This window comes from Neovison vison, chromosome 7 (genome assembly GCF_020171115.1).
Source record: "Neovison vison isolate M4711 chromosome 7, ASM_NN_V1, whole genome shotgun sequence".
Taxonomy (NCBI): domain Eukaryota; kingdom Metazoa; phylum Chordata; class Mammalia; order Carnivora; family Mustelidae; genus Neogale; species Neogale vison.
This window is the reverse complement of record NC_058097.1, coordinates 12,861,470-12,873,675: the sequence shown is the minus strand read 5'-3', so window position 1 is coordinate 12,873,675 and position 12,206 is coordinate 12,861,470. Positions and strand designations below refer to the sequence as shown.

The 12,206-nt window shown below is 53.3% G+C and overlaps 1 protein-coding gene and 2 non-coding genes across 3 annotated transcripts in view; 1 reads left to right on the top strand and 2 right to left on the bottom strand.

The window, feature by feature from the left end:
- Positions 1 to 12,206, top strand: part of VAC14 (VAC14 component of PIKFYVE complex) — a 98,811-nt gene that overhangs the window by 578 nt on the left and 86,027 nt on the right. The window contains exon 2 of the mRNA XM_044255772.1: positions 11,855 to 12,005. Within this exon, the coding sequence (XP_044111707.1) occupies positions 11,855 to 12,005 (151 nt within the window). The remainder of the gene's footprint in view (positions 1 to 11,854; positions 12,006 to 12,206) is intronic.
- On the bottom strand, positions 8,747 to 8,817 carry TRNAG-GCC. Its single transcript has one exon. It is a non-coding gene; the product is annotated as a tRNA-Gly (tRNA).
- TRNAG-GCC lies at positions 9,408 to 9,478 on the bottom strand. Its single transcript has one exon. It is a non-coding gene; the product is annotated as a tRNA-Gly (tRNA).

Genomic DNA, 12,206 nt, shown 5'->3' with positions numbered 1-12,206 from the left:
ATGCGGGTAAAGCGACAAAGCTATGTGTAGTGCTATAGCACTGTGCCTGGCACACGGCTTGTCTTGCGTGTGGACTCCATCAAAACCTGCAAATCAGAGAGGGGTCTCTGTGATGGGATGGAGGTGAGAAGCATGAGCATATGCTAATGATGTTGACCTGACTCATTTCTTACCCAGCTTCTGAGAAGTGAAAGGGACTGTTGGGTGACCAAGTGGAGAAATCAGGTCCGAAATCTCAAGACTCAGAGGACTGTTCATTATATCCCTGCCATATCACCCTTCCCTGCAGGTGGAAAGAGTAATTTGACCTTTCTTACTTCTCCAGTGTTACTACACGTATGTGTAACCATGACCTGACATCTTCCTTTATTCCCCAATGTACAAAACAAGGTGTTAAACTAGGAATGTTTCTTAAGATTTTCTGCTATTCCTTTACATTTGTATTTTTTTTCCCCCAGCCAAATCTTTGTGATAAAGTCGGGAGGGGGGATGATTTCAGAAGAGCAGAGAGAATCAAGCTGTGAAACTTGAAAGAATGCCAGACTGGGAGTCAGAACACATAGGTGGTAGTCCTGCCAGTAGGATAGCCACTGGCCCTGCGTGGTTTTTTACACAGAAGTTACTAAAGATAAAATAAAAATTTCCAATCCAGTTACCCATATTTCAAATGTTCAGTAGCCACGTGTGGCTGTGGCTACCATAATGGGCAGTAGAGGTCTTAGAACCTTTCTGTTGCTGCACAATGTTGGACAGCTCCAATCTAATCCATGGTATGATACTCATTCTTTGACCTTGGGCAGATTGCTTCACTCGGGGTTTCTTAACCTCAGCACGATTAACATTTTTGGGACAGATGAGTCTTGGTTGTGGTGGGCTGTCCTGTGCACTGTAGGATTTTTAGCAGCATCCCTCATCTCTACCCAGTAGATACCAATAGCTCTCCGTCAGTTCTAACAACCAAAAATGTCTCCATTGTCTCCAGATGTCTCCTGGGAGTGCAGATATCACCCCAGGTGAGAACCACTGTCTTAACTGCTCTGGGTTTTCCTTTCCTCCTCACCTAAGGGGTTTGGATTGTGTTAAGAGGACCCTCTCATTCAGCACTAACATTCGGTATGTCCCAAACCACCTAGCTGCTTCTCTCATGAAGCACCGCTTTCTGGTCTGCTGTGTTTCCGTACTTCTGCTTGTTTATGCCCTGGCTTTTACTAATGCTAGTGAGTCTTAAAGATGAGGCTCACTGTACTAAGTAGGAGACACAGAGCTGATGTGTCAACATGGCTCCATGTCCATGGGTTTTATTGGCTTTGAAGCTACACTGACACCCGATTTTGGCCGTCACCCAGTCTGTTCTCAGGACTGTCTGATTTTCCTCATAGCTTGAATTATCTGTTGAGTCCTTGACTGAGGTGTTCATCTGAGCATTACTGTTGCCGCAAGCATAGCGCATTAAGTGCTCTTACTCTGCGGGCTCTGCCATTAGGGTTGGTCTTTAAGGGGTTTCTTTTTGTATTCGACATTGCCCTTGATTTGTGGAATTCAGAGAAACCTAGGGACTTAACTAGACGATGGACTCCTTCTTAAGCGCAGAGACTCTGTTTTATTTATCTTCAGCACTTGACACAGCATTTGATGGTTGGTGTCTTGATGAGTGAATGACAGCACATTTTTGGTGGGGAAGTAACATTGCATTCTAAGGACTTTGATACCCAAGAGTGTGGCCCACAGACTGGCAGGGTCAGGATCACCTGGGAGCTTGTTAGAAAGAGATTCTCCAGCCTCGCCCCAGACCTCTGGATCAGAATCTGCATTTTGATGAGATCTGTGGGTGATTTGTATATACATTAAAGTCTGAGAAGCACTGGTGTAGAGGGCCCTGATCTGTTTCTAGCCTTCTTTTGCCATATTTGGAATGAGGAGTGCCCATTAGGTATTTTCCCCAATATATGTATCACAAATTGCTTAGGGATAGATGGTGACTTATCTCTGCTTCACCAAAGAGCTTTCTGGCATCTCTGCTGAGGAGGACACTAATCCTGTTGGATCAGGACTACAGCCTAGTGACCTCATTTAACCATAATTTCTTCCTACAATTGTAGACCCTGTCTCCAAATACAGTCACAGTGGGGTTTAGAACTTCAACATGCACATTATTGGGACACAATTCAATCCATAACCCTAATCGTTTAAAAAAAAAAAATGATCTTGCGTGAAGTGCTCTCTGCCTGATTTGGGGAAAGGAGGGTAAGGAAGCCTCCTTTCATTTGGTCATTGCACACCCCTCATCTCTTTATTTTGCATGGCTTCAGTATACAATCTAGGTGATGGCATTTCACAGACAAAGAGACAGAAGATCTTGGAGGTTAAGTACTCTTCCCAAGGTGTCTCAACTAGAACCTGGATTAAAAACCCAGGTTCATCTATCTCAAAGAGCTTCCCCACTGCAGTGAATGGTTTTCCCTACCAAGAAGAGCACGTATATTGAATAAGGGAAGTTTCATACTTGAGCATTTCCATGGTTGTTTTAATTGCCATTTTGGGTTTTCCAGAAACATCTGCTCAGTTGGACAGAGCCAGTGCTGCATGTTTTTCCAATGAAGGATTAAAATTCGTAGTAAGAGGAGGGCGTTTTTTTTCTTGATGACAGGACTCTCAGACACTAAAAATGTAGAGATGTGAATGTGTAGCTCAATAGAAACTTGAACTCCAAAATCTCAAGAGCAGGCTGGGTTGATGACCGAAGATCTGATCGCTAAATGTGTGAGCCTGCTGTGCGCTAAATGTGTGCTCCTGGAGAGCTTTTCCCTCCGCAGCCTCCCACCAACATGCCCACACAGTTGCTAAAGAATAAGGCTCTTGGGCTAGGATTTTAGAATGTCTGTTTCAGATTTGGTGGGCTCTCAGTTTCAGGGGATATAGTCATGGATCAGTCCTGATGAAAGTTGGTAAGACCCTGGCCAGGCTGTGCTCTCCCGGAGAGAGTAATGCCAAGAGGCACTTGGAGAACTGTAGGGGATGCTCACTGAGGAGGTGGTGTCCCCCACTCTGGCTCAGAGTGGCCCCCCACCGCAGGCTCAGAGAGACAGCGCCCTTCATGGTAACCAGGGATGGGCTCAGTGCTGAGTCTCTAGTGTTCCTGAACTTTGAGTTCCAAAAGCCTGCAAATGTAGGGGCCCAGGCCATGCCCCTGAGAACACCGAAGCCCGAGGGGGTGGGTCATGGGATAATGCGTCCTTTGCCTCCCGGAGAGGGGGCAGGCATCCTTGGCACTGGGTGATCAGATAAAGGTTAACTGTTGAGTTTGACCTGGCTCTAGAGCGACAACCGCCCCCCCCGCTACCACCCCCACCCCCACCCCCACTCCACCGCTGCTGCAAGGAGACACTGTGTGTCACCAGGAGGCTTACGGCACTACTGGGTCACTAGATGGAATCAGCGGTAGATTGCTCAGTCCGTGGCGTACAGACCCATAGCTAGGGGCTGTGTCCTGCTTATAAACCGGTTTGAGTTGGTCTGAACTGCAAGGTATTTTAATTGATAAATTTCACAGTGAAGCTCAGGTTTTCGGCTTCTCTTGAGAAATAGGAAGTGTGTCTCTGTGGAGCTCACCATCCCACATAGCAGATAAGGGGGACCTAGGGGCCTCCCTTCTGGCTAGAAATGGCCTCCCCAGTTTGCTTCTTGTAATGGCACGTTCACCACAACCTTTCTTCCCTTGTATCTCCTGCTTGGTGCCTATCAGCATGTGAGTCTGTGACCTCTGGTTTCATTCCTCTGTGCCTCGGTCTTCTCATCTTAAACACAAATGCACCTTGAAAACATTAGGCTAAGTGAAAGGAGCCAGTCACAAAGGGCCATGAGTTTCATTTATATGAAAATTTCACTTCTGTGAATTATCTAGAATAGGCAAATTCAGAGAGAGAAAGTAGATTGGTGGTTGCCTAGGGCTTAGGGGAGGGGATTTGGGGAATGTGGGGAGTGACTGCTAATGGGCACACACACAAAAAACCACTGAACCACACACACTAAAAGAGTGAATTTATGGTATGTGAATTACAGCAATTTAAAAAAACTAAGAGTAGTGTTTTATTGCAGTGAGGGAAGCACTCATTAAGTGGTCACAGTTATTGTCACCTGAGATTCAAACAGCTGCTGTCTCGAACTCGTTTCTCCTTTATGGTCTTTCTGCTGATTCCAGCCAGTGGAAGCTTGTTGTATTTTGTCTGTTAACTCTGGGGCCTTTTCAGAAGGTCTTTGGTCCTTGCTCAGAGGCAAACATTACACTTTCCATGTTCACTTAGTGGAGACTGGTGAGCAAGTGGAAACCAAATTACTTAAATACTCAGCCAAGGAGATGGACATGTTTACCGAGATTGTCCCTGGGAAGTTGCTGCCCAGATATGTCATCTGAACACAGCCCGTGATACAGAGAAGCGCGAGAGATACGTGAACTCGGCAAGATGAGAAAAGGCAGCAGCCCCGAGGCCACACTGAGAGCTTCACAACATGAGAATAAACACAACTCTGGATTTCTCTTCCTCTCCTTTTTTGGGGCCAGGAGCATGGCAGGTTCTCAGTCCACATTTAGGGAGTGAATGTGATCTTGCGTGGTGTGTGCGAGATCACAGCCCCTCTCTCAGATTCTGACATTGCGCTAACGCTGCTCCGGGACCATGTGCAACACAGAGCGCATTCCATGCTTTCTCTTATTCTCTAGAAACAGTGTGAGGTCGTTGAAATGTGTGCCCCCACCTTATAGCCAAGGACGTCTCCTCTGAAGACACAGGAACGTAAGTGCAGTGACCAGTGACCTGGCTGGGGCATTTGGACATCACCAGATGAAAAGGGCTTTAGGATTCAGTGACATGAGAAACATCAAGTGCCTGGCAGCCGGTAGGCACCCGACGAGCAGCAGCTGGGATGTTTGAGGACAGAGGGTGTGCAGCGTAGCAGGAACAACTTTAGACCTTGGAGTCAGGAAAACCTAGGTTAATTTCTGCGCCTGTCATCTGTAAGTTGCGTGACCTTGTTTCTTTTCTTTTCTTTTTTTTTTTTTAAGATTTTGTTTATTTATTTGACAGAGATCAAAAGTAGGCAGAGAGAGAGAGAGAGAGGAGGAAGCAGGCTCTCTGCTAAGCAGAGAGTCTGATCTGGGACTCGATCCCAGGACCCTGGAATCATGACCTGAGCTGAAGGCAGAGGCTTTAACCCACTGAGCCACCCAGGTGCCCCGTGACCTTGTGAGTTTCTTAATATCTCCGAGTCTCAGTTCCTCCCATCTGTAGAATGGGTGTTCTAGTACTTAACCCAAGGGTTTGTTTTAAAGTTTAGATTGGATAACGTGGGTAAGGCATCCAGCATTTATCACCTCGCAGCTAGGAAGTGCTCAGCAAGTGGTTACTTATTTCCTGCATTCCCAGTAGGAGTCCAGCTGGAGAGCGATTCAGAGCATCCCCAGGGCGCACGTCATCTGTACTCCCTGTGTGTGGTGGAGGGATGCTTCAGGGATGTCTGAGCACTGAACAGGATGGGGCAATGTGTGGAGAACGCTGCATTTTGCTTGGGGCCTCTGTTCTCCACAAGGAGAGTTCGCTCTGTCACTGAGTGTGTTCGCTGTGCAGCTTTGGTTTCAGAAGACAGGCGAGAGGACCTGGTGTACAGCTGCAGGGGCTTAGGCTTTGACGGGGCTCACGGGTTCTGATCCTCTGTGAGCCTGGGCAAGGGGACTCGGTTTCCCTGAGGCCGTCTCACCTCTGCAGGATGAGGCAGTATTCAGAGCAGAAGGAGGTGCTTCCACGGAGGAACAGAAGTGCTCAGTGTAGAGTGTCCCTGGGAAGGCGTCCACCACCTATCCTCATGCAGGCCACGATAGTCACCACTGTGTGGCACAGGCCAGGGGGGTCCAGCATGGGGCTGTGGTTGTGTCTCTGAGACAATGGCTCTGGGTTTCTTCTGATGACAATTTCCGAATGTGTCCTCCCCTGTCGGGGGTTCCTTCTGTCGAGGACGGGGGCATCGGTGTGGCACCACGTGCTGTTGGGGGCCGCGTCATGAACTTGGAGTTGCCACTCTGGGTTTGTGTCTTGTGGGGGATGGGTGTTCTGCCGGCTGGCGACACCTCTGACCGCGAGAGTGGAGGCTCTGGGCAGCCTCTAAGGACATCTCCTCAGCCCCTCTTCCCCAGCACACAGGACAGTAGAGCCTTTATGTCCAGGAGGGTCCCAGGGATTTGTGATCGTGCGAGTTTCTAGGCCAGATACTCACTTCAAGACTAGTGCGGCTTCAGATCCCCACCGGTGGCTCGCAGCCGTGGATGAAAGAGGAAACAATGCGGGCCTTTGAAGAGAGGCTCGGCCTGCAGCCGGCACTGCCTGGAGTTTCAACTTCACTTAACTCTGCCTGCCTTTGTAGTGCGTTTTTCTCTCTGCACGCTCCTGCGAAGTGGAAAGGCGAGTCTTGCCTGGAAAGGCGAGTCTTGTCGCTGGGCCTGTTTTGGAGCACGTGTTTGGACAGGGGGCTCAGAGCCCTCTCGGCAGCGGGCCTCCGGAGCGCACCGTGGCTTCTGCATTTTTCCCAGCCCCAGCTCAGGTGACCTGGGCCGTTCGTGCTGTGCCTTTGGGAGCCAGTAATGGTGCCCTTTGCTCCTCCTAAGTTGAATCCTAACACTCGGGGCTGAGGACCCGCAGATACAATGTGGTTAAGCAGCCGGTTAGGTTTAGAAGAGTCAGGCCGCCCCGTGTCGCCTGTATGGCAACGTGGGGATCTGGCCGTGTTTGCCCCACAGCTCGCGGTGTCCTGCAGTGCTGCTGGCCCCTCGACCCAGTCCCCAGGCCGTGATGGCTGTCCCGCACGTCCTGTGTACAAAGCAGAAGACCCCGAGAGGGGTGGCATGAGAGACGCAGGGGCTCCAGTCTGTCCTCAGGGACTTCAGTCAAGGGACTATGGAGACAGAAATACACACCTGAGAGTGACAGTGGCATTCCCCAGTGTGTTGCTGGGAAGAGAAGGAGAGGGTCACTGACTCCTTCTGAATTCAGAGGAGGAGTGACCCCTTCCTGGGATGTTCCGGAGAAGCAGGGGCAGGGGGTGGATTTGTAGGCTTTGAAGGCTGGGTGGGATGTGGAGCAGGAGCTTTCCCAGGGAGTGGGGCCCTAGGGCCAGAGGGAGCAGGGCCCAGGTTTACAGGGCGGAGGCGGCTCTGTCTAGAGTGGACAGTTACACAGGGCAGTAAGACGAGCGAGGCCAGCCCAGTGCTCTTGTGGGGGCCCTGAGTGCCAGGCAAAGAGTATGGCCGTGACTTGTGGGACAGCTTTTCCCCCTGGAGCCCCAGGGCCTGGCCCACCGAGCCAGCCCCAGTGTCCTCTAGGCTGCTCGCGTTGGTGAGCGCGTGTTCTGATGCCTTCCCCTTCCGGGGGAACCATTTTCTTGTCTTCATCAACATGTCCCCAAGTATGCGGGGCTCTGGGGCCTCCAGACTTAAACGAGTCACTACTTTTGCTGTGGCCTGAGGTGCCCTGTGTTGAGCCCTGGAAGGATTCGGGTGGGGAGGCCGATGGTGTTGGCGTCGAGCATGTGAGAGGTGCTCCTGGGCTTCCGAGGCAGGGGGGTGGGGGAGGGGTTGCTAAATCAAACCAGCCTCCTGCTTGCCGGTCCCCTGCTGTCCGGAGACCCTGGTGCTCGAGCCGGCTGTCGCCCCGGCATTAGAGCCCCATTCCTCACACCCGCACCGTGCGGTCTCTGAGGCCTTCAGACTTCTCGGAGCTCCCCGACACCATTGGGACCCTCACCACCCTTCGCTGCAGATCGCTCTTACCTTCCGTGGCTCCTCCCTGCCACCAGACGTAAATGCCCGTTCCTTTGCCATGCGCAAGCCCGGGAACAGCTTCACCGGCCCTGTCACCCATTTCTTCTCCACCTGTGTCCTTCACTCTGCCAAACCGGATGCCTCCCTCCTTCCTCTGAGCCAGCGTTCACGCTGTTCCTCTGTCTGGGCTTCCTGGTCCCGAACAGTTCCAGGACAAACACTACTCATTCTTCAGAGCCTCTCTCATGACCCTTGCGAAGCCATGCCCGGTCCCTCCCCACCAGATGGCAGGCCTGCTCCCTCTTGCTGGCGCTTCTCCCCTCACAGGCTTCTCACCGGATCGTTCTGTCTCTGCTTTGCATGCAAGTCCTGTGTGCCGCCTCGTTTCCTCCCCAGCCTTACCCCAGCAGAGAGCCCCTCACGCCAGGGAACGCATCCGTATGCTGCTCCAAGAGAGGGAAGAGTGCCCTTGCCAGGTGCTCAGGGACCTTTGCGGCCTGAAGCAGGAAGACAGGCGAGGCCGCGGTTCCGGGGTGGCACATGCCGCAGGCACGGCTGGCTCTCCGGCGGGTGCCCTGCTGAAGCCTCATGGGTGTGCTCAGTCCCGCTCTGGGTGCTGCTCGAACTCGTCCTGAGCACAAGCACGACTTGGCTTCCTCAGGAGGGCTCTCGGCACCCAGAGTCCCCGGGCAGCCTCTCTGGCAGGAGCGGGAGGCACAGCTGCTTTCAGTGGCTTTGGTGATCCCCTTACCCTGGCCTCCTCAAGAACAGGGAGGCATGGGTTCTAGATGTTTGTGAGTATTTTTCATCAAAGATATTTAAAACTCAGCTAGAAACAAGTCCTTCTCAGTTCTCAGGCTGTAGTCGCATACTCTTTAGGCATTGTGACCTCTCAAATCCAGTGTTCTGGGATTCAAAAAAAAAAAAAAAAATTCTGCTGTTTGCATTGGCCGGGAATCGAACCCGGGCCTCCCGCGTGGCAGGCGAGAATTCTACCACTGAACCACCAATGCTCCAGCTGTGAGCAGCTGTGTGAGCACCTCCCTTTAACCCCCGTCCTGAGCCTCCTTATAGCTCTGCTGATTCATAGACTATAAGGCCAGGCTCTGATGCTGCCACATCAGCACAGCTGCGGAAACAGAGAGCTTCGGCTCCAGGGCTGAAGAAAGGAGGCAGACGGTATGTGTGTAAGAAAGAGAGGGAGAGAGAAGTTGCTTTGCCTTCAGACATCAGGACAGAGCTGGGGTCCCTCCTCAGTAGCCAAAAGCACATGGGGATTTCAAATGACTTTGTGCCCCTCACATCTGTGGATCCCCGTTCCATGCCCACCGTGTTCTCGGGTTTCACCCCAGCTTCCCGCCGGAGCCCGGCCAGGCAGAGTCCCTCAGTGGTGGAGGGTGTGAAGGCCGTGGTCCCCACAGCCAGTGGTGCCTCCTCGGAGAGCCCAGCTGCTCTTCCTCTGCTCACTGAGCAGGGAGGTGAGGTCAGATTCACAGCACCCTGGGCTACATACGGTAGGCCAGCTGGGTTGAGGAGATTGGCTCCTCCAGCAGGATCTCTGTGTGAGGGGAAGCCTGCCAGAAAAAGGCGAAAAGATCAGCTCTGCATTGGCCGGGAATCGAACCCGGGCCTCCCGCGTGGCAGGCGAGAATTCTACCACTGAACCACCAATGCTCCAGCTGTTCTGTGACGGGTCTGCCCGGCTTTTCTCAAGGGGCTGTGTCTGTGGGTACTCGGGAGCTCCAGCAGATCACTGCCTCACCTGGCTAGTTTGTCCAGTTTGGGAAGCCAGACTGGTTTACAGGGAACCATCCTTGCTGGGCCTTATTAGGCTGCTTTGGGAAGAGGGGGGAGGAGGGGCTTGGCGTATGGGGCATTGAGCTTGCACCTTGACGCCCTTAGCCCATCCAGAGCCCTCAGCCCCCTGGGGTTGGCTCGGTGGAATTTCACCCCATAAAGATTAAAAAAAAAAAAAAAAAAAAAAAAAAAAAAGAGGCACCTCGCAGGCCATTCATACACCACCTTCCTGAAGTGCCCATCCCTGCTCCCACATCCACGAGCTCGGGAGCCGGGCCTGTTTTGTGCACAGCTGTGCTCAGCTTGGCCCACTATAACTTGCTGTATTAAATCTTCATCAAATTGTGTCAACCCCTCATTGAACAGCCGTTTTGGGGGAGTGGTCATTGCCTCCTGAGGCGGCTCGTTTACGTTTGCACAGCTCTTATTCCTGGCAGCTTCCTGACACTGAGCTGGAGCCACATGGACGAATTGATACCTTTTGGACTTAACTGTCCATAAAATTCTCTGAGCCAACTGGAGACCCCCGTTCATGCGGCAGGCGAGCAGTGGGCCCGCCGCCATGGCCACAGAGCAGGTAGCCGGTGAGTCCAGGCAGCTGCTTTGAAAAGTCCGTAGTCTGTAGACGGCCCCTTGGCTGCCCCCCTGGTAGCAGTCTCCCTCACGCCTGGACGATGGGATGGGCTCTGTCCATCTCACAGCTCCCTAAGACACTTTCCCTGTACTCTTCAAAACCCGTAAGAAGCTTCGTCGTTACGCATGCTGCGAGATTGATTCTCCCTAGTCTGAGACGGCCAGGATGGCCGCAGCCCGCCCATCCTGGTCGTCTCCCGCTGCTGCTCTGTTCTCTGGGGCCCCAGACAAGCTTGACTAGAGCCGCCTCCTCGCCTTGGCTCTAATGTTTCCTCCTGCCCGGAACGGCCCTGTTTCCTTCTCTCTCCCTGCCTCCTTCAAGGTCCGGCTGAAATCGCACTTCTGGGGAGATGTCCCTGACACCCTGACCTTAACTCCGCATCAGTTATCTGGGGAGCTGGGGATCAGTTCTCGGAGACGGGTCTGTGATGGAATCAGGCTTCCCTCTGCTCTCCTCCTCTCTGGGCAGGGCCTGCCGTGGGATCGTCCCCCAGCGTGACCACAGGAGCTCCCTTCCACGCCAGGGGCCTCCCTGAGACCTCCCTTCTCCCTCAGCGTTACTTCCCAGGTGGACACCTTGGAGGCCAACCTGCTTTTCCTGGCCTCCATGTTCCATGGGCTCCTGATGCTCTTGTCTTCGAAGTAAAGCAGCCCCTCCTGCTCTTTCCCACTGCCTCAGGCGTGTTTCAGGCCTCCTTCCTGACCCTGAGGTTTTTCGGTCTCCCGTCAAACACACCCCCACAGCCTAGCCTCTCCAGGCTGCCACCGGGAATAACCTAATTAAAACATAGATCTGAGCATGTCATCTTGTTGCTGGAAAACTGCCACTGGATTGTCTTCCTTGAACTGTCTGGCCATTCCTTCCACAGGCCAAACTCCTGTCCTTCTCTAAATATACCATGTTTTTCAGGGCTCTTTGCCTTTGGCCAGTCTCTCTCCTGTACCTTGCCCTTTACTTGAAAAGCGCCTGCGGGTGTTTTGCAGATCTGGCTTGTGACAGAACGGGGCCTCCCTCTGCTCCCCGCCTCTCCGGGCAGGGCCTGCGGTGGGATCATCCTCCAGGGTGACCACAGGGCACCTCCTGTTCAGCCCAAGAAGACGAGCACGTGGCATTTGTCTGGCTCCCGTTGTATCAGTCACAGCACATTGCACCATTCACTTGTTTGTGTGTGGATCTTGCCCCTGGACTGGAACCTGATGCAGCGCCATCCATGGACGTGATGGCACAGACGCAAAGAAGCCCTCTCGGGTGCGGGATTGGGGGGCGGGGCCAGTGTCGAATAAGGGTGGTGCACCAGCTGCTCGTGTTGCCATTTTTGGTCCCCAGCAAGACATTCCCTTGCATTCTCTCAGACTCCCAGAGGTGAGGTAGGTCTGCCGTTCCCCTTTCTGTTGTACACAGAGGGAAACTGTGACCCAGAACAGGGAAACGACCTGTCACCCCGCCAGTACCTTCCAGTCGGCAGCGGAACCGGGAAAGGCCCACCCTGAGGTGCAGGACTTCCGATTCCTCTTTCTAAATGGGTCATCTCCCTGCCCCATCCCTGGCCCTGGAGCCAGCAGCCGGGCAGGGGAGGCCTGACCCCACTGCCCTGCAGCCCCTCTCTCCTCTCTCTCCAGGCTGGTCCGGGAGTTCGTGGCCCAGAACAACACCGTGCAAATCAAGCATGTGATCCAGACCTTATCTCAGGAGTTTGCCCTGTCTCAGCACCCCCACAGCCGGAAGGGGGGCCTCATCGGCCTGGCCGCCTGCTCCATCGCACTGGGCAAGGTGGGCCTTTCTCCTGAAGGGGCAGATACAGCAGCAGTGGCCTTTGCTTTCACCGCCCGCCCCAGTGGTCTGCCGCAGACTTCTGCTTTACCGCCATCCTCGCCACCCTGAGACCCGTGTGGCCTCTGGCCCGGGAGGCCGACTTGCCCAAAGCCAGGCCTCCACCGAAGGCCTGAGCCGCTCCAGGGGAGCCGGGATGTC